The sequence below is a fragment of the Camellia sinensis genome, chromosome 1 (assembly GCF_055761805.1).
Source record: "Camellia sinensis isolate YWXY chromosome 1, ASM5576180v1, whole genome shotgun sequence".
Taxonomy (NCBI): Eukaryota; Viridiplantae; Streptophyta; class Magnoliopsida; order Ericales; family Theaceae; genus Camellia; species Camellia sinensis.
Genome location: NC_138961.1, coordinates 141,204,862 through 141,228,560, shown reverse-complemented (window position 1 = coordinate 141,228,560; position 23,699 = coordinate 141,204,862). Strand labels below are relative to the sequence as shown.

General features: G+C 33.1%; 1 protein-coding gene across 1 annotated transcript; it reads left to right on the top strand.

Moving 5' to 3' along the window:
• Positions 1–12,696: 12,696 nt before the first annotated feature.
• LOC114323147 (VAN3-binding protein) lies at positions 12,697–16,271 on the top strand. The gene is made up of 7 exons (XM_082914866.1): positions 12,697–12,782; positions 12,876–13,061; positions 13,164–14,215; positions 14,359–14,469; positions 15,096–15,200; positions 16,003–16,124; positions 16,215–16,271. Exons 3-7 carry the CDS (start codon positions 13,798–13,800, stop codon positions 16,269–16,271), a joined length of 813 nt encoding a protein of 270 aa, XP_082770992.1. The 5' UTR covers positions 12,697–12,782; positions 12,876–13,061; positions 13,164–13,797.
• The last annotated feature ends 7,428 nt before the right edge of the window (positions 16,272–23,699 follow it).

Below are 23,699 nucleotides of genomic sequence, written 5' to 3'. Positions count from 1 at the left end.
CCAAATCGTCTAGGTAAAAGGGCAGAACAATAACACATGATTGACACTCTCCTAATCATTATTATAGAAAAAACAATTTGCATTTGACCCACCACTAAGAACACCAATTCTTTGAAGATAGCAGGGTGTCTTAATCCTTCCTTTCCATGATAACCAACCAAACAACTGAGCCTTTGGTGGAGCCACATTCTTCGAAATGAACCCAGCTACTTTGCTAATATCCTTAGAAGATAGCACATTCCATTTATAGGTAGAGACAATAGTGACTAAACCAGATTTGTCTGCATTCCATCTTATACTATCCAACCTACCAAGCCTAAGCACTGGTGTATTGAGTAAAATCATATTCTTCCTCCTCAACTCCTCCACTTCCTACTAAAACAGAGCTCTTCTGAAGTTAAACCTCCATTCTTCAATACCAATTCCCCTGCTCCTCACCACTTCCACAGTTTCAGATTTGTCCAAAGATACAAAATTTAATCTGGGAAATTCATCTTTTAAGCAAGTATTTCCTACCCAAATGTCAGTCTAGAACTTTGTTCTCCTCCTATCACCAATGTTAAGAACTATGTTACTTTTGAAAAAATCCACCAGCTCAGGACATAAGCCAACAACACCCACTATATCTCTCCAGATCATAGACAACTTGTTATTTTCAATAGGTAATGGCCTCCATCCCCTTCCAACCTCTCTATATTTACTACATATCACTTGTTTCCAAAGTGCATTATCTTTAGTTCCAAATCTCCACCACCATTTCAACAAAAGACAGTTATTCAAAAATCTAACCTTTCTAATTCCTAAATCTCCTTGACTTTTACTTTGAGTGATCTCCCCACATTTAACCAAGTGAATTTTCCTTCTATGCTCATCACCTCCCCATAAGAATCTAGATTGAATTTTTTCAAGCTCGTTTGCAACCCTTTTGGCATCTTAAACAAAGATAAGTAGTATACTGGTTAAAGATGATAACACAGACTTTATCAATGTCAGCCTACCTGCAAATGATAAGAATCTCCTTTTCTAAGAAGCCAATTTTTGTTTGCATTTATCAATCATTGGTTGCCAAGTCCTTTTTCTCCTTGGATTAGCTCCCAAAGGCAGTCCCAAAAATTTGAGTGGCAATTTTTGACGCAAACAATTCAGTTTAACAACAAACTCTTCAGTAAGATCATCATTGATCCCAATTCCATTGACCACACTTTTATGGTAATGTAACATCCCGTATTTTGAAGTATTAATATTTAGTGAGTGATATTGGTGGTTTATTATAATAATTTAGTGGTGAGATTTTTAGATAGAAATCTAAAAATAAAAGTATTTATTTGTATTTATCACATCTCTTTTATATCTGTCTCATTGTTATTTATTCTCATTTAATAATGAATTTCTAAATTTCCCCATCGCGTGGAGAAAAAATAAATAAATAAAAAATTAAAAAAAAAAACAAACCATGGGCAACAACCCACAGTTTCCCTGACCAGTCACACCAAACCCACCATTCCATCATTTCATCTATTCATTTATTTTTAATTTTTTAATCTTCTTTCTCTCCTTTATTTCCTCTATAAACGAACAGAGTGAGGGGAGCTCCTTTTCCTTCTTTTTCTTCATTCATTCTCTGCATCAACTCTCCCCCCTCATAAATTGTGTAGAGTAGAAATATTAATTTTAGATATGGGAGTGTTTAGAGGGAAAATGAGTATATTATAAAATAAAAAAAAATAAAAAATTGAGAGTTATAGATTTTATTAAATCATACATACTTTATTGCTTAAAAGTTTAATCAGAGTTAATTTTGGAGATCTATGGAGCAATTTTAGATTTATGGTGACGGAGTTAATTATTTTAAGGTAAATTCGGGTTGTATACAATATGCTCTATTTAAATTTCTTTGCAAAGATTTCTTTATTTTTAATTATCCTCAATTTGTAATCTACTTGATTATTGTGGTTATTAATAGATTTTGTAAAATCATTTGTTGTCGAATTGTTGATATTTTGATCATTCGGTAAAATTCTCTACAAATATTTCTGTGTTAAAATGGTGATTTGTTTGACTGAATGACATAGAAATACTCCGTATATAGATCGAGTGAATCTTGTTAATTTGTTTACACCAATATGCCCGGATAAGCGTGGAGTTTGGGTGAGGTGGGTGAATAAATGAATTTGTTCACTGGTCATATACTGAGTAGGACCGGGTATTTGGTCCTAGATAAATTATCATATATCTGGTTGATTTGTTGTGCAATTTGATAAATGCTTGATTATTGTATGGTTGATTTAATGTCATAAATTATTAGATTTTTGTTAATTTATTTTGTATCCAAACCTTGTATTCTTGTCGTATTGTATATTTCCTGAATTAATTTATTTTTCAGGTGCGGAGCAGATTTTAGCGGAGATCAAAATTGAGATTAGAAAGATTTATTAATATAGAGATTTGGGACCCACCACTGTAATTATTAAATTTGGAGATAGTTTTAATATTGTTTATTTCGGAGATAAATGTACTATAGAATATTTTGGAGAATACAGTACAATTTGGAGACAATTTTGTAGTTATTATTTTTGGGAGTAAAACTTGTATATTTTTTTGGCTATTTTATTGTATTTAACAACCTGGAAGTGAGGTGTTACAGGTAATTAATCTTTAGCCCTGACAATATTTCAAAACATCTCAAGATCCTTTGGATGGTTACAACCTCCTCCCATTCTGCCTCACAAAACAATATTGTGTCATCTGCAAACTGTAGGTGAGTTATCTTTATATCATTTGATCTAATAGTTGCCCCTCTAATTAGCCTCATATGCAAAGCTTTGCCCAACAAAATGTTTAAACCCTCAACTACAATGTTAAAGAGCAATGATGATAATGGATCACCCTATCTAAGCCCTCTCTGGGGTCTGAACTCAGATGCTGGTGATCCATTAACCAAAATAGAGATATTGGCTGAAGATATACACTCTTTCATCCAACTGATCCATTTAGAGCCAATCCCAAAATTTGACAACATAGAGAAAATAAACTCCCAATTAATTGAGTCATGGACTTTCTCAAAGTTAAGTTTTAAGACAAAACCTTTTATCTAATTCTTTTTCCACCCATCAACAATTTCATTGGCAATTAATACTCTATCCAACATATTTCTTCCCCCATCTGAATGCTAATTAAGACTCGCTAATAATCATAGGTATCACTTGCTTGATCCTATTTGATAATATCTTTGCAAGAATTTTGAACAGAGAGCCTATGAGACTTATAGGCCTATATTCATCAAGGCAAGAAGGATTATCATTTTTAGGTATTAAAGTAACAAAAGAACTATTAATCCCATGAGCCAGCTTAGAGTTTTGATGAAACTCCTTCATGAATTGAAATACATCACCTTTAATTGTCTGCCAACACTTTTGAAAAATCATCAGATTGAAGCCATCAGATCCTGGAGCCTTACTTCCATCACAGGTTTTGATTGCTGCTACAATTTCTGCTTCTGTGAACTCAGCTTGTAATGCATCCCTAATCTCATCATCCCCAATAGACTTAAAAGAACCAAATAAGCTTAGCCTTCTGAACTATGTTTTAGTGAAATGGTTCCTAAAATGCTGTAAAACTTCTGCTCTTAATTCTTAAGGATCTTCCTTAATAGCCCCATTAACATTTAATGAGCACAGTACATTTCTATTGTTTCTGGAGGCAACCATAATATGGAAAAACGTTGTGTTTTTGTCACCTTTTAATGCACAATTAAGTCTAGATTTTTATAGACATACCTATTCGTTTTTTATGGAACGACTTTATGGGCTCTAGAAATCCGTTTTACATCTATGCCAAACACCCACTTAATTTCTTAGCTTCTCTTCTTAGATCGACTAATTACCCTTACTCACGTTAGCAATTAAATTTTAAAAAATATTAATAACCATATCTTATTATTCACAAATGAAAAATTATATTCTATTAAAAAAATTATACAGAATCATTCACCAAAATAATGTCAATGACATTTATTAAGAAGCATCTCAATGAATTTTGATTTTAAAGTGATAGAATCACCAAATTATTATATATACTTTTTGCATATAAATTTTATTTGTACATCATTATTTTTACAAATTTACTTATAGAATAAATTGGTGTTAAATATAATTTAAGGAGTGTATAAGACATTAGGTCCAGTAAATATTTTTTGTTGCTAAGAGATTTACCATTTGTGAAATAGTTTGGTGATAAATCCTTTTATTGTTTTGGAAATGACATGTTCTTTCCAATTTTAACCCTTAATTTATCTATTGATTTTTTTTATTTGTTGACTTTTTATTGATTATCTGTTCAATTTTTTTCTCTCTATCTGTTTAAATTCAAAACACATAGATCTTATCTATTTTTTCTACCTGTTCATCATCATCAACAACAACAATCACATATACATTTATATCATCATCATCATCATCATCATCATCATTATTATCATCAACAACAACAATCAACAACTTAAAAATAAAGATCTGATCTGAATCTCCACATATCCATATCTAACCCAAAGAAAAATCACTATCATCACAGCTTCTTATATATCTATCTATATCTTTCTTTATATATATATATATATATATATCAGTAACAACATGAAACAAAACACAAACAAATTCAAATTTAGACTTTTATCTATTGAAACAAAACATACACACAGAGTCTCTCAAGTAAAATGTGTAAGTGGCATCGGTGAACAAAGATCATGCACAAACCCAAATCTTTATCACAGAGAACAAAGATCATGGACAAAGTTGAGGTGATTGAAGAGGAAGAATAAAAAGAATAATTGACTTTTTAAAAGAAATATAACTCAGTGTTCGGAGACGACAGAATTAACAGAGCCTGATTTGGATATGGATATGGATGATCTCAACCACATCAACAAGAACAACTTCCATATCACCTTCGTCTGTTGCTACAGCAACCTCCACAAAGACCGGAGATTGTAGATTCACGGCGATAGACGTACGGCGATACAGAGTGGAGGAAAACAAGTAGAGGAATCGCTTCTGACTATCCAATTGCAATCTTGTTCTCTTCGATTTGTGATAGGCGAAGTAGAGCACAAGCCGGGTTCTCTTTTTCTGTTGATGTTCCAACCTTGAGAGCTCTCATGAGCAGGGACGGAACCAAGATTTCATCACTGGAGGGGCCAAAAGACAAATAAAAAATTTTCACCATATGTATATGCACACATGTATGTACAATATGATATATAAATTATGTATATACACAAAAAAATTCAAATACCATAGAAGTAATTTCTAATAAGATGAAGTTTTTTTGGTGCAAAATAAAAAGAGAGTACAAGATAGGAGAAAAATGAAATATGTATTTTTTTTATATATTGGGGGCCATTTCATGTATAAAATGAGATATATTTTCCAAATGCTATGACAAATCATATTTTTCATAGAAATAGGGGGCCATGACCCCCGATAGTTTTCTCTTAGTTCCGTCTCTGCTCATGAGAGGTATGATTGCTCTAGACAAGGCTATCAACTCTATGTTCTCGTCACATAGAAATAGATTTAGAATCACTGTGATGTCGTTCTCTTGAAGCTGAGGATCACATCGACCAGATTGTGGGCATGAAAGAAAGTAGCAGAGGAGAGTGAGAATGGATGAGGAGAGAGGGGGGCAGAGTGATGTCGGAACGATGGTGGTGCTCTTGGAGATAGTGGTGGTGTAGTCAGAGATGAAGAGAGAGAGAGAGAGAGAGCGAGAGAATAATGTTTGATCATTCAGGTTGTAAGGTTTGAATGTCAAACCGTGTTTACATGTATATATATAAAAGGGTATTTTGGTTATTTCCTCTAAATCTGTTCTTATGAACAAAGAAAATCAACACTGAATCTTTGGACAAAGAAAATCTAATTTTGAACTTTTCACCAAAGTGCCCTTATTTATATTTTTGTTTCCTCTCCCTTCTCTTCCACCACGAACCCGCTTCATCGCTTTCAACAAACCTTCACTAGTTTTTTTTTTTTGGTTTTTCTCTTCTCTTTCCCCTCTATCTTTTATCATTATAATACATGTCATTATAAGTTTGTGTATACATAAAAATTATTATTGTGGCCCCTACTACCATGGAGAAATAAATAATAGTAGTAAAAATAGGCAGCTCCACGTGAATTGCCTTTTATTATTTTTTAGGGTAAATTACATTTAATACTTTTAGATTTTTATCAAAATTTCACTTTCGTCTATTCAGTTTCAATTGTAACACTCAATCTCTTATATTTTAAGGCAAATTACAATATTATCCTTTTGTTATCTAATGCTAATAAAGCCAACTTAAATTAAAAGTAAAGGGATTAAAGTGAAATTTTAGTTAAAATATAAAAATTAAAGTGAAATTTTAATAAAAGTGTAATCATATTAATGAGACGAAAAATTGTCATATATGCTTATTGAAAATAAAAATAAGAAGTCAATAAAATAAACATAAAAACTAGTTTCTTAAATTTATTTTTGAAGCAAATACAGAGTCAAATTATGTTCATATTCTAGTTAATATTATTGGACTAATGGGATGTCTTAAGCTGGTGAAATGTAGAGCTTGGCTTGCACTTTTCCTTTTATATTTGAGAATAAAATTAATTTAAAAAAAATCTTATCATGCAACTGTAAACATAAATTTCAGAACATAAACCTTACACTTTGGATCATTTACCATGTGTATTATCAAGAAATCAAGACAAAATGACATACCTGAATCCATTGATGAACGGTTAAACGGAAGCGTGATTATCAATGAACTCTTTGTTATTGATTATGTTATTGCCTTCTAATCTTTTCCCCTTTGGTGCCTTATGTTTCTCCTTGAGAGGATTTAGAAAAAAAAATGGCAGTGTTCTTATTTTTCCACTTGGGAAGGAATAGGGACCATAACCTTTTAAAGGTTGTAATTGGTTTTCAAAACTGAAAGGTTGTGGAAGTTCAAAAGGAATGAAAACTAACTTTAACCATTATTGGTTTTAATTTCTATTTATTGGTTTCCAAAACTAAAAGGTTGTGGAAGTTCAAAAGGAATGAAAACCAACTTTAACTAATATGTTTTAATTTCTATTTCTGCCCCTCATAGAAATAGAAATTATACAACTAGTATCTACACATTAGGTCCATAACACATATACCCTTAAGCCTATTAACTAAATTGAATCACTTAAATTGTAGGCTTCTTATAAATGATAACACCACATTTAATTATGTGGTCCCATTGAGACATTATCTAACAATCTCCCACTGGACCACATATGTATCCTGAAAAATGTGCTTAACTTTAGTGAGCTCAGAAATTTGTTATCATAACTTGAGGGTATCCAAACAATCTTGTCCATTAACTATATTAATATAGGATCAAAGCGGTCTTCGTTACATCAATCGTAACTCGACCCACCAATGGTCACGTATACTAATACAACTAAATGACATAGATCAATCATGGATACGTAGCATGGAAATTACATGTGATGTGATCCATACATGCCTACTTCCAACTGATCCTACTTAACTTTATTGAGATCAATACTTCACAATACGTAATAGAGCGTAATAAACTGAATATTTCATTTCTGCAGAAATTAATCTAATTACATAGATAAAACTCAAGGCTGACATAAAGCAGTAATATAAATACAAACTCCCACTAAACCAGAATGTTCTCAAATAGAACAACACCCATCTAAGCAGTGTGCTCATGAAAGACCTTGGGTGGTAGTCCCTTCATAAGTGGATCCGGTATCATGGAGTTTGTCCCAATGTACTCTATGGAAATCTGTCCACTCTCCACTTATGAGAGTTGGAACTTTCCATGGCTTGACGAAAGTTGATTGGATCATCTTTCGACATTCCATTTTCTACCTCATGTTCTTGGAGATATGCAATATAATCATCTGAAAATGCAAATCTCCTTTCTCTGGTGGATCGCCTTAATGACACAGATTCTTGAGGTTGAGGTTGTAGAGTTTGTTCCTCAGGAACAATTACCTCATCTTGAATGGGGGTTTGAACTATATTATCTTGAGCAACATTGTCTGGTTGAGGATCCGAAATTACTTCTCGAGCAATGACAAGTATAGGAACCTGTGATTGGTCAAAAGTAGTAGTAGGAAGTGAGATTACTCCTGCTTCCTCCTCAAAGACAATGTCTCTAACTGGATTTCTCCCCCCAAACTCAACATCCTCAAAAAATGTTGCAATTACCTCATGTTCACATTAAATTACCAAACAGATAATCTCTAAATAAATTAATTTAATGACAACATCTCAAGATACCTAGCACAACATTAATACCAAGCCTTTGGGTAGTGATATTAACTGTAAGTGGTATTCTTGTTGTAATGATCAAACATTGACAATAAGTTATGTCAAATAACAAATCTATCTTTTGATGGATTTATTATTCACATTAGGTTTTCTTGACAATTGGCACATGTTTATCACCACAAAATGTGTGTGTAATTCTGCCAAGTCTTAATCATGTCTTTGGACCGATAAATACCCGCATGAGATACACAGATATGAATTTCAAAACATTCCATATAAAACAATCTAGACAAGAGAGATCACTTTTATGACATCTTGTTTGAATTGACTTATATTGAGAATGTTAGAAAATTAAATTTCTGTAGACGTTGTATGAAATTACATTAAATTTAAAGATTTCTAAATTTGTGACCCCGTATATGTTATATAATCTGCAGCAATTCCAATTATATATATACATATATAAATAGAATTGACGGGTCCAAAAAAAAATAGTTTTTTTTTTTTTTATGATGTTCAAATTAAACCGATCAAATCGCAAGATATATCGATATATATATAAATACATGATGTTCATCCATTTGAGAGAAAAAAAAAAAACTGCCCACCGAATCGTTTTACAATTCCAGAAAACAGATTGCCATTTTCACAGAACAAAACAGGGAAAAACAGAATTTACATCCATAAGAAAATTCAGAATCTGATTCCAGGAAACTAAATAAAATGAATAAAGCATATCAATTCTGATAAGACACATGATATGCATGCTCTGATACCAATTGTAAACATAGATTTCAGAACATAAACCTTACACTTTGGATCATTTACCATGTGTATTATCAAGAAATCAAGACAAAATGACATACCTGAATCCATTGATGAACGGTTAAACGGAAGCGTGATTATCAATGAACTCTTTGTTATTGATTATGTTATTGCCTTCTAATCCTTTCCCCTTTGGTGCCTTATGTTTCTTCTTGAGAGGATTTAGAAAAAAAAATGGCAGTGTTCTTATTTTTCCACTTGGGAAGGAATAGGGACCATAACCTTTTAAAGGTTGTAATTGGTTTTCAAAACTGAAAGGTTGTGGAAGTTCAAAAGGAATGAAAACCAACTTTAACCATTATTGGTTTTAATTTCTATTTATTGGTTTTCAAAACTGAAAGGTTGTGGAAGTTCAAAAGGAATGAAAACTAACTTTAACCAATATGTTTTAATTTCTATTTCTGCCCCTCATAAAAATAGAAATTATACAACTAGTATCTACACATTAGGTCCATAACACATATACCCTTAAGCCTATTAACTAAATTGAATCACTTAAATTGTAGACTTCTTATAAATGATAACACCACATTTAATTATGTGGTCCCATTGAGACATTATCTAACAGCAACAACTCCATGGAAGAGAGAGTGAAAAACTAATTAATTATTTCTCCCCCAACCAAACTGGACTAAAAATTCCACGCCCATGGTTTTGGTTTCACCCCATGTGCCACATAATCTGATTTTAATTGATCCAATATGGCGGACTTGGCACAGCCAGATGTGAGATTCAATCCGATTTATTTATGTATCACACAATTAATCATTTTTTTTATATTCAAAACGAGAGGAAAAAAGAAAAAGAAAAAGAAAAAGAAAAAAAGTCAATAATCTCGAAGCAAATAATAACTCAATTGGATGGCGTTGTCACATAGAATTGTGTCAAGAAGCCACAATGCTACAAAAGGCAGTGGTGCTGTGTTTGGAGTTTCAGAAGGCCTTTGGTGCTCCAAACTCAAGATTGAATAACATGCCAATACATAGAAAATCACTCAAACATGCCAATTATATGCTAAACTAATAATAATTTTAAAAAATTAAAAAAAAAATTCAAGTTTATAGGTCATACAAGATTGATTCATGACACTACGGAAAAAAGGAGGGACTAGAGAGTCTTGACAAAAATTAAGATTGGACATTTTAGGATAGCGGAGGGAGTTGCTAAAGTTGATCTTGAAGGAATCCTGGACCACTACACGTCATCCTGCCAACAGCAGACCGACGCCGCGGGCTAAGGGAATGAGAGAGAGACAGAGAGAGAGAGATGTCGATAACAAAGGAGACATGAGATCACAGGCATACTGTGGATGATGATCCTATTCAAGCTAGAAGAAACTTTTAGGATATGCATATGATAATGTAATGAATTCACTAGATTGATTTTTTATTTCTTCAGTAGTATGGGTCATGCTATTTTTCTTCTTCTTTTCTCACCAACAAAACAAAGAATTCAGTGACAGCAATGTGTGTGGTACAAGCTGTTTTTTGTTGTGAAATTTCACACTTTTGCCCAAATTCAAATTAAAAGCAATCAAAAAAGTTCTTAATAAACAAACTGGTTTTGCTAATGGTTTATGTTATAAACCGGCCTCCAATACATCAAAATTGTTGACTAACAACTTCATATTGGATGCTTAGATCCCAATGCAAGTGGCCTGATCATATACATGTACTATGCAGAAGATTGGTTAATGTGATCCCTAGGAGTTCCGAAATCCTAAAATATAAATCTTTAAATTTCCCAATTCTAATTCTTCCGTCTTATTGAAGGACGAGGAGAGTAGTTCGAAGAGTATTATAATTTATTAAGAATCATTTAAGATTAGGATTAGAAAAATACTATTCTTCCATAATTTTTATACAGAATCATTCACCAAGATAATATATCAGTTGCAATATTAAAATTAAGAAAAATGTTTTAGACCTCTAAATTGTGAGCTCTAGAAGAGCTCTAATCTGTGGGTCCCAGTGTGTGATTTGATGTTTTGGCCTTTGCTTTTTTTATTTTTTCAAGTTGCCACGTCACTAGTACTCTTATTAGAGCTCTATTATTAGAGGTCTTAATCACCACTCTAAAATTAAAATGTGTCTTGGAGGAGTTTTGTTTAAAATGATAAACTAACAACGTCGTCACATAATTTTGTATACATTTTCCGTTTGCGTGTCAGTACTTCCAAGATTATTATACTTTTATCAAGAATCATTGTTTAGTTGTCCTTGCGTGTTTCTTATTCCTCCAAGATGTTGAAGTTCTTGCCCCAAAAAGAAGTGTTTTCTATGAGAATAGTACGAGTATTACCAAACTAATAATAATAACACAATGTAAACAATATTTTATTTTTGTGGGACTTGCTCCACATGCCTTCCACTTTTAGAAAGTTTTTTTACCAAAATTTTAAAAGCATATGCTGGAGAATCGCCCAGGACAACAGCTTTGTAATTCGGGTAGGTTTTTTCACTAAAAAAAAAAAATAAAGTTTCGGAGATCAAAATTTAGGGATAAAATTATTTTTTAGAAATTAAATATTTTTATTTCAGAAAATGTCATTATATTTTCAGTAATTAAAATTGAATATCAGTGATGAATTATTATCTTTTTAGGACCAAATTTTTTGTCTAAAAAAATAAATCATTTGGAGACCAAATTATTTTGCCTCTAAAAATTTATTTATTAGTGACATTTTCAAAATTTTGTCGCTATATAAAAGCATTGTTTTTGACTTTTCAGGACGACCTTTTAGTGATTATCCTCATGACGATAAAAATTGGTTCCTAAATATCTTTTTGACAATTTTTATTTTTAGAGACCAAAAAATTTAATTTCCAAAACTCAGTCTGTTCACCTAGTCGCCACCTTCAATCAGAAAAATTTGGATTATATGCTTTCCAAAATCATTCTTCCATAAATATATGCTGTCCCTTTTAAGAAATTGTTTTCTTCATTAGATTTTCCTTTCCAACTTCACTCTGCTAAGTAGTTAGGGGTCCGAGATCACTAAAAAGTGGAGATTTTGTGCTTTAGTTCCCCATTTTCTTGTGCAGCACAATAAAATAATTTTGCCTCTTTTCTCAAAAGCTACACTTTAGATTACCCTTTTTAGGCATCAAACCTTTCTATAATCTTTGTGTTTGACAAAAAAGAAAATAAAAAATTCACCCATAGTTAGGTCATGAGATATTGAGACACGATTAACTGCTTTCTCTATCCTTGTTGCAGTAAGTGGTTTCAAAACTAATCAAATCAACTTCACCAAAACTTGGCCAAGAAGATCCTCAGAATTTATCCGAATAGGGGTATGTGACTTTTCTTTATTTTCATTTTCTATGTGTTAACCTAATTTTAGTTTATTGGTTTTGTTTTCATAATCCTATTAAAAAAAAAAAAAAAACTAAAAACTAGTTTGGTGAATATAATGGGAAAAAAAAAATCATCATTTTGATATGATATTCTCTTTTTTTGAGGTGAAAATATATTTTTTTTCTGTTTATTTTCGTCAACAGATTATGAATGTGAAACCAAACAAAATGAGTATCTCAAAGAAAGAGTGTCATGTTGCAGGAACAATGGAAGCATACATGGAGGAAGTACCAGAACTGAAATCAAGAGGAGTGTCGTTTAAAAATCAGCATAAATTACCTAATACAGTGAGTATTGCATATAAAATGTGTAGATTGAAATCTGTATTTTTCACATTTGCTTTTCTAATTGTTAATTTCTTGCAATCGAATTTTCATTAGAATGGGAAGTGGGACAACAGATGTTTGAGTAGAGCTTTGAAGAACTCAACTGTGGAGAGCAAGCCATTTCCTTCAATTTATAACCAGTCCCCGGATGCTTCAAAGATCCCCGCTCATGCCATGGAGTTCTTGTGTCGATCATGGACCTCGTCCGCCTCCGACTTTCAGCAGATATTTTCATCAAGCGTGAGAAGCTAAATCTGATATTTGCACTGGTGGTTCAAGTCATTAAAATGCACCACTTCTGCCTGCCCTAATTAGGTTTTTTTTTTGGTTTGTTTTTTTCAGAACTTGGTCTTGCCCTTGAATGCCTGTGGTAGGATAGAGGAGCATGAAGAAGGGAATGCAGAAGAGGAAACATTGGAGAAGCAAGTCAGGAAAAGCGGATATATAACCAACAAGATGGACAACACATGGGTACTATCGCTCTCTCATTTTTTAGGCTTACATTCTATGAAGCATGAATACATATACCAATACCATGACATAGCAATTTTTTAAAAGAAAATAAGCTATTGGTATGGCCAGATATATTGAATTTTTTTTTATCGTTTCTTATGACTTATAGAATTATATTATAGGGCAAATTATGCTACTAGTTCATATATTTGTACCCTTGTTTCATTTTAGTTCTTATAATTTCAATTAACTTGATTTTGACTTTGAATTTATGATTTTAAATTAATTTAAGAGTTAATTTTGTGTGGATACGTTAATTACTTAATCTCAATTCCTTCTTTGGTAAGAAATAAGAAAAATTTAGAAAATATTAAATATCTGATCTATTTTACAAGTATCCAAGCTTTATAGCTTGCATAACTGGATGCTCGTTGTGCAATGAACATTCATCTGATACAACTTTTTTTTCATACTGAGAAATGTAGTAATTTGTTACTAAATTTATAATTCACTCACTCTGTAGATGGACTTCAATCACATGAAGGGGTCGCTGAAACTTAAACCACTAACGCAAATCTTTAGATCGCGTAGCAAGAAGAAGAAAGAGGAGTTTCGACTCCACACAGCAAAACTACACGCAGCCCTTTCTCTCACGCAGTTGGCTGCAGCAATAGCAGGCTTTGCCACCAGTGGCACCAGCACAGAAGCGCAACAAGATCACATCGAACATATTACTAGCAGCAGAGCTAGTACGTTAGCATTGTGGGATCAAGACGCTGGTGTTGTAGTTGCCTCGGCTGCAGCTTTACTAACCACAGTATGCGCAGAGGCAGCAGAATCTCTGGGCGCAAAGCGTGCCCATGTTGCCTCTGCTGTGAAATCTGGCCTGGCTACTCAAACTCCTGTTGACATGGTCACACTAACTGCCACAGCTGCAACATGTAAATATCTGACACACCCTTCTTCAATATATAATTGTATCTTTAAACATTAATTTTGAAGGATATATATAGATAGATAGATAGATAGATAGATATTTGTAATTAGGTTGATATGTTCATGGGATTGACCCCCTTGATAACAGGTCTAAAAGGAGCTGCAACCCTCAAATCACGGGCTAAGGCAGGGACAGACTTGCCAAGGAACCAAGAGCTACTCAGAGTTGGTGCTCAAATATCAATTGTCATGCCTTCTGGTGAGTGAGACCCATAAAACTAGCTTCTTCTTCTTCTTTTTTTGTTGAAATTTTCAACCCATGCAAGGCCATGTGCATATCTTATGCACTTGCATATATATAGTGATGCATGTTATGAGTTTGTTTGATATAACTTCTTATAAGCTAAATACTGATACAAATATAAAAAATAAAAGTTAAAAGCACTTCTCCCATGCTGCTTCTCAATAATCAATTTTATTTCAACTTATTTAACCGAATTTTGCCTCATAAGTTAGTTATAAGCAAAGTTGCCCCAAATATTTTGACACTGTTTTAATAAATAAATAAATAAAAACTATAAATAGGTCTAGAAGTTGCTAAAAGTTGTTAGAATTTAGATTTGAGTCAATGTTAAGTACATTTGAATTTGGATTTGGAAAATTTGAATTTGGAAATGCAACTTTTTATTTTATTTTATATTTTTGAATAAAAAATAAAACTCAAATGTGATACGAGTTTGACTTGAGAAGTCGAGAGGTATTTTGAATAATTTTTATTCAAATTTAAATTTGAGAAAGGGTTTGGGGAAGCGATGAAGATCCCTTTATAGAGATGTGTATGTCTCTCAGTGATTAATGAAAGTCAAATACTACTTGTGTACACAGGTGAGAAAGGATGCAAATGGGTGACAATCTATCTAAAGCGAAGACAGCTCACATTGAGCTTCAGAAAGAAATACTTGGGAGGATTCCTAACAGCTACCAAAGAGTGTATGATCCCCATCTTTCTCTATAATTTGTCACCATATATATATATATATATATCAAATACTTAGTTTGGGTTGACAAAAACGAAAACAAAAACATTACACTAACGCCTCGTTTGACACGTGACTTTTTTAGTCAAAAGGTCAAAAAGTCACTAAAAAAATCAAAAAGTCAACAATCTATACCAAAAAGTTAAAGATTTTATTTTCTCTCTACTTTTTGCACATCTTTTTTTGTAAAAAATCAAAAAGTCATCCCAAACATATTAGTTTTTTTTACATCATATTTTAACAAAAAATTCAAAAAATTACTAAAAAAGCTTGTTCCCAAACGAGACTTATTGATGTGTTTAATTCACTTGAATGAAATGAACTGATTATTCCTTACACTGTGTTTGCATCATAAATTTGAATAGGGATTTAAAAAGAAAAAAAAAATAAAAAATTTTAATTTATATTTCATTCACGTTTTCGTCTCACCTTTTCCTTTTCTTTTTTTAAATTCCCACTAAAATTTATAATCTAAACGCAACCTTAGACTTTATGTAAAATGATCATTCTTTTATAATAGTGAAAAATGATTTCATTTACAATATATTTTTCATCATTAGTAAATCAAACAAGAGAAAAAATACTTTAATAGAATGATCATTTTATTCCATACCAATTCCAATGAAATAAACGCTACTTCATTGTAATGGAGCTATGTTTCACTGAGAGAACGAAAAGAAAAAGGAAAAAAAAAAAAAAAACACAATCTAAATCAGAATTACTAAACCTGGTTATGATTCTCTTACCATTTCCAGATATGATTATAAATGTTATTGAGGAAAGCAAGGACATTAAAGGCATCTACTCTCTCATCCTGAAGACTAACAAAGGCATTGCGAAGCTGCTCTTTGAAGATGAGAAGCAGTCTAGCATCTGGGTATCAACCATTTCCAATCTCTTACAGATGCACAACTCTTGCTGATAATTGTCTAGTCACAGTTGTTGCAACTCTAATATTTGTTCATAGGTTTCTCCCACTTCTTGTTACATAAAGTTCACTTCAGTTGTACAATTGTATAGCTAAAGTATCTGAAACATTCCTTCGTGGATGTTGGTGGAAGTTGAATGCACTGGACTCTTCAATAAAATCACTATAACAAAAAAAAGTTTTTACGGCGTCAAATGCACGTGGCGGAGCCAAAAAATAAAATTAGAGAGAACACTTATTAATTATAATATCGAAAATTTTTACAAAAAATATTTCACGTAAGTTTTTACTATTGATTTCGAGAAACATCAAAAAAATAATGTTATTTGTAACGAGTGTGTATCATGGCCAATATAAAAAGTGAGGTGGAGAGTGTCAATCATGTGCTATTATTTTGCCCTTTTATTTGGAGGATTTGGTCTAGAATTTTACACTGGTGGGGGCATACAGTGGATAATGTCTGGGTCTAGTTAGTGGTCTATTAAACTAGTGCATTGGTGTTAAGCTCAAAAAATAGGAGAAGATGATCTAGAGAGCAATTCCCTTGGCAGTGCTTTGGTCGATCTGGAAATTGAGAAATGACAGTACTTTCAACAATGCTCAGGTGGATCTTGATGGGTTGTGTGAATTCATTAGGATTAGGATTATTTTGTGGGTTAAATTTTCTTGCCCTTCTATCAAGTACTCTGTCAATGACAGTTCATAACCTTCAGCAAGTTAGAGTTTGCATTAAGAATAAATCTTGACTTGTTTGGTAGTTTTCATTCCTTCTTTTAGGGGAGCATGCTGTAGCTGTTTGGTGCTAGTTGGTTTGCTGGTGTGCTCACATATGGTTGTGGCGCTTTTGGTGTTTGTTTTTTCTTTTTTTTGTTGGTCCCTCACAAACTCTTTGGTTATGCTAGCAAATGATTGGGTATCCTCATTGGTGCCAATTTAGTTGGGATTTGGGGGTGTACTTTGATGCTTTCTGCACTTCATTTTCTTTATTGATGTTTTTTCATATGTAATGTATGTCTTTTCATCAATAAAGTTCTTGTTTTTGCTGATCCAAAAAAAAAAAAAAAAATGAAAAAAAATATATATGGATATAAATTTTAAAATAAATTATATAATGATAAATTATTTTTTTATACAAAATTTGATTAAAAATTCAATATAATGGTAATATCATATCATCATTGGTATGTGATATCACCCATGTCAAAATTTGATTAAAAATTCAATATAATGGTAATACCACATCATCATTAGTATGTGATATCACCCATGTCAAATGTAATTAACAATCCAATAAATTTCATATCTTTATTATGAGATTACTTATACATGTATGTCACTAATAATGACATCATCGTTACATTCAAAATTTTTCATAAAATTTTTGTAGCTAATATGATTTATAACAGTCTCTTCATTTTCAATCAAAACAACTATTATTGTTATCATAATTTTTAAAATGTCATTGACATCTAATAATATTTTTGTAATTTTTTTATTTAAAATATTTTCTTTATGTTTGCAAAAAAATCCCAAAATCCAGTGGGACACGTGAACTCCCTGGTCCCTCACTCCATCTGCCAGTGCGTGGATACAATTCTACGATGTGCAAGATAACGTCATGTTATGACCAGTCATGAAAAGTCATTCATTTTCAATGACATATTGTAGTACGTCGGAAAATCCCTTTAACAATGGATTTTGTGAGTCGTGTTTGATTTTTTTACAAGTATTTTTGCATGCCATTAAAAACCTTTTAACAGCGATCTTATGTGTCATGTTTGATTTTTTTTACAACTACTTTTGCACGCTGTTAATTCTTGGGACAAATCACAACTCTCCTTGCTCATCGTAAAATATGTAATACAACGACTTATTATGTCTGCCATAAAATACGTTGTTTCTTTTTTTTTTTTTTTTTTTTTTTTTTTTTGATTTAGCAGTTTTTATTTGACCAATTCTATACAATCTAACAAACATTACAAACAAGCATCACAAAATATCAATCAACCATCAAAATATTGTTTGAAACATCAAAAAGAAACTATATCCATAAATTATAAATGTTCGACAACTGTCTATACATTCCAAACATTCAAAAACTATATCCTTAAGTTCTAAACTGTCCAAAAAGTTTAAACCGTCCAAAACTATGCATATCTAAGTTTTTAAACATATCCAAAACTATTAAGAGATTATTTAAAACTACTGGCAACAATTCCTATAGCAGTTGCAGCTTTAGCAAACTTACTTGCTCCTATCACTGGCAACTAACCCTATTGCCAATAAACTATTAATTCATTGGGGAAAAAAAACACTCATGTCATCTGATGGTAAATGCATTATATTTTTTTGTATCAACAAAAAAAAATCTTTATTGATAACCACGAAGTAAGACGGATTGATACAAAGTGATACATCAATAAAAAAGGAGCTAGTGCACAAGCATCATACTCAATGTGTCAATCCTCACTAGGTTGGCACTCACACACGAGCTCAATCATATGCTAGCACAAAATCGAGGTTGATAAGGCACCAACCAGACACCAAACAGGAACACTCCAACAAAAACTAAGTAAAACAACCATCACATAGCAACAGTAACACACAGAAACAAAGCAGCAACAAACAACCCATCAACAGATCAGACAAAACATGCTATACAACAGACAAATCAGCAACATAGCAGAAATACCAATAAAAAAACCAAAAGTTCACCCTTCACCTCAAGCATTTTCTGACCAGTAGCCATCCACAAATTAACACCTCCTCTGCTTCACCCTAAAAGTTCACTCAGTAGCAGCACATCTCCTCTGCTTTATACATCAGTACCCATCAATAGCCCCATCTGGCCTCACTTGATACATCTCTTGATCTGTTGCAAATTTGAAACAAAATGATGAATTGAATAATCTCTCCCCACCATATTTGTCTTCAGCCACATGGCCACCCTAACCTTGATAAGCTCACACAACTCTTCACTATTGGGTACCTCATTGAAAATAACATCATTTCTGTGCTTCCAAATAAACCAATTTTTTTTTGTTGGTATTGCTTTCCATATCTGCAATTCCCCTTTTTTAAACTTCTAGCCACTCCACCACTAAAGCAAACCTGTCACGACCCAAACCCGGCCCTATGGGTTTAGCACCGTAACCAGCCAGTAATCCGAGATTACCAAAGGCCTGCAAAACAGTAACACAGTAAAACAGAGTACAGGGCCTGGCGGAAGCCAATACAGTAAATAAACAATGCCCAATGAGCTGTGACAGTCTGCATGCAAAAAGACTTTTCATACATTATACGTAACCAGTACAGAACAGTATGCACAATATTTACAATCATTCCGACCAGGGACTCAACCCTATTGAACAGTACGGTAAACATTCAGTCTATACAAAGCAGTGAAACAGTACAGAAGGGGGAATTGTAAAACACCCCTAAGCCCTAACACGTCAGGCTCGGAACCTCGCAGTGAGGCACAAAGGCTGGCCTGACAAAACTGAAGTTACCCTGACGCCTCTAGCCGCGGTCTGGTGCCTGTACACCTACATATATATATGAGCAGTGAGCTAAAGCCCAGTGAATAACATAAAGCGTAAAGGGGTTTAGAATGAATGTCCTTACAGTAATGAAAACAGTTCAATTCAATCAGTATTTCAGTTGTTCAGTACAGTAAACAGTCATATGTGGTACATCCATTAGCATAACAGTAACAGTAGGTCTTAACAGACCGAACAGTAATGATGGCCATCAGTCAGTAAACAGTAGTGGCTCCACGAGGGAACCGACAGAGATCTCTGTAACAGTAACAGTAACAGTAAACAGTAGGTACTAAGGATGCCACAGTACAGTTCAGAAATAAAGGACATACATTCATTCAGTAATACCAGTTCAGTAAACAATTCAGTTCAGTATTCAAAAGATATCAGTTGAACATATCTTTACACAATTGTTACTCACAGAGTTTGGGTTACAGTATGCTAGAGCGTGCCTCCCCAGTCGCCAACCCTACACAGTTCACAGGTTGAACACACACTAAGCTACCCAATTGGGAACGGTAATAACTTAATTCCTAATGCCTCGGTGTGTTCTACATCTATATCCTTAACAAGATGCCTTAAACTAGGCCTAAGAATGCCTAGGATGGGATGAGGATGCAAAGATGTACACTTAAAAGCATTTTCAGAAAAACAGAGTTCCGCTCGAGCTCAGGTTTCCCCGCTCGAGCGGCAATGCAACAAAGGTACACGCTCGAGCGTAAACATTCCCGCTCGAGCGTACTGTAAAAGTACTGGGTGGGTGAAATCTACGGTCGAGCTCCCAGTCCTCTGCTCGAGCGGACTGCAAAACAGTGCAGAGAGATGCTGGATGCTCGGATTCCACGCTCGAGCGGCACTTCCCCCGCTCGAGCGGAAGTGCGAAATCTGGAAAACCCAGATTGCACCTCCAAGCTCCAAAACCAAGTTCAAAAGCATCAAAACTCGACCTCTTGGGCTAAATTTCCAGAAAACACATGTAAACTCATAGTTAAACATGATTCAAAACTCAATTTGAGAAATCAAAGCCCAAGGGTGTTTTATTCAAACCCGATTTCAAACCATTTTCCAAGGACAATCCTCAAACATGACATGCATGATCTTTAAATCATTTTCAAAGCTTTAATGCTGTTTCAAAAGAGCTCAAACCTTCAAAAACAAGATGAACTCATACAGTATGACCAAAAGATGGACATGCATGTGAGGTATTATGAACTACAACCTCAAAACTCCAATATATGTACATGCATGCAACAATCAAGCTTCAATTCAACAACAATGAACCAAAACAAGACTTAGTTCTACAATGAAGCATGAATCATGCAAGAACAACTCAAGGACACCATTAAGATGATGAATGATCTACCTTAGGTGTAGAATTAGAAGTGAGGGAGCTCAAATAGGCAGATACACTTCAATTTCAAGCAATTCTTCAAGTTGACTAAGCCAAACCCCCAAGAACAATTCTATTCTCTCCCTCTCTCCCTCAAGGTCGGTGATGTGCTCAAAATGAGCTGAAGAAATGTTTTGATAAAGCATAAACAAGGCTCAAATATGAGTAAACAAAGGCCCCACTAGATGGCAAAAGTGTAATTACGTCAAACTCTTTAATTAGCTTATTTTAATCTAATTTAATCATACCCAATCAGTTTTCAGGTAAATACACCATAAAATCACATTAATTACGAGGGTCATGGAACATCAATCGGTTTCTAATTCGGCCGCCGATAAGGCCTTCAATTAGCAGTTTAAACATATAAGCATGAACAGATAATCATACAGTCAAACAGATAGAATGCAATTTAACTAACATATACTCAATCAATTCGGTTTCCAATTTCAGTCAGTCAGTTCAGTACTTTAATCAGTTCAATTATCAGTCATAATCAATTCAGTTTAACGATAATCGATGGTTATCGGTAATCAATCAGTCATAAGTCGGTAAACAGTATGAGGGTTGTTACAAAACCTTCCAGTGTACCAGGTGCTATCCATTGCATACCATTTGATTATGCTAGACCATATATTCCACACTAAATGACAATGTAACATTATATGATTTAATGACTCCTTTGTTCTACAAAGAGCACAAAATAATCCCACTCTTGTGTCAACAACCCCAGTCTTATGTAGGAATTATATTTGATAACATTTTAAGAAGAATTCTATTAAAAAAATGTTATTAGAAATTTTATTTTATTTTATTTTTTGTTTTTGTTTTTGTTTTTGTTTTTGTTTTTTTTTTTTTTTTTAGTGGGGATATTTTACCTCTTTTAATGTTTGCTCTAAGATAATTCAACCATCTAAGTTTGTAACTCTTACCACATTACTTCAAATCTGCATTTATCACAACAAAAAATAAATAAATAAAGAGCAAAAGTAGATATCTAAGTGAAACAATAATTGAAGAATGAGTAGAAGAAAACATAAAGAGGGAAAAAAAAAGAAAAAAAATTCCAGCTCTCTTTGGAGGTTTCTCCATTTGCCTTCTCCATGAGACTTTGTCACAGTGAAGTAAAGAACAACTAATAAACTATACTACAAAGTTGTATTAGAAGAGAATGTGATATTTTGATCATTAGGTTGCTCAAGAAATTACAGTAACTGGTTGTATCGAATGCCATAGAAGTAAATCACTACTTCAGAAGTAAATTCCCTCCTCAAACCCTTGATGCAAGCACAATCTGAATAAATAGAAGCAAAGAGAATAAGAATTTACATCTACAACTACATCATCTAGGCATTAACCCAATTTAAGAATCATAACTATGCAAATGCGATCTATCAATTATAGTATTGCCTAAAATTAAATTAACACCCGTGATTATAATTTGGCACATGCACACTTCAAATCAACCACAAGACATTTGCAATATATTTTGAAATAAACCAAAATTCCTCAATACCATATGTAAAAAATTTAAACTGATATTTTAGGTATGGGGCAAGTCATATTTCAACCACCTTTAATATTAGAAATTCTTTGGTATTTTTTGTCCTTTGTTTTTGTTGAGAAAATAAATAATATAACATGCAGTACTATTTTTTTAATAATGCGCATAGAGGTAGAGCAAACCAATTTTCTTTCTATCACATGGCTTGTACTGTTGCTTTGTGTGGTAACTAGTGCTAGCTCCCATCCTGAAGTCTTTCCAATTGCACTCAAATCCCAACCGCTTAATACCAGATTATTACCTGAAATTATTCCGATCATCAGAACAATTTTTTATTATCCTATAAAACACACACACACACACACACACACACACACACACACACACACACACACACACACATGTATAAAACCGAAAGGAAGTGTCAATTTAAAATTTCAGCATAGAAGATCATTTTTATTTAGTTGTCTTAATTTAATCTTCATATAATTATAAACTTTCCCAATAATAAAAACTAATATGCAACTTACCAGGTGGAGCTATGGCAAGAGCCAATGCATTACTTTCTTCTAGTTGTGCAGCTTTAGGATTTATTTCATTTAAACCCTGCACTCAAAATGTGCAAGAATCATGAATATACTAATCAGAACAACAAACCCAATTGCAAATAGAACACAAGGAAGCTCCCATTAATGTGAATCCAAATTTGATCCAATTAGAAAATCCAATTCGATCCAAATACAACAGTTGTTAGTTTTAAGGAGATTACATAATAATTAATTTTAAAGTTACTTACCAACAAATCCTTAGTTTGGTTAGTCGACATCGATGGTGGAACTTCCTCCTCCTCCTCAGGCTCAGGCTCAGGCTCCTGTTGTGTATCTACCAGTGTTTTTAAAGGTGAAAGCGCAAGGCGAGGCGTAGGCCTCGAGGTGTTGAGGCGTAAGCCTTTTGAATTTTGATTTTTTTAATTTTTATAAAGCACAAAATTAATTATATATAGCATAAAAAGAGTTAAAAAAATAAGAATTACCAAATAAAATTCTTAAAGGCCATTCTAAGCATATAATCAAAATTAATCAGTAATTTCAAGT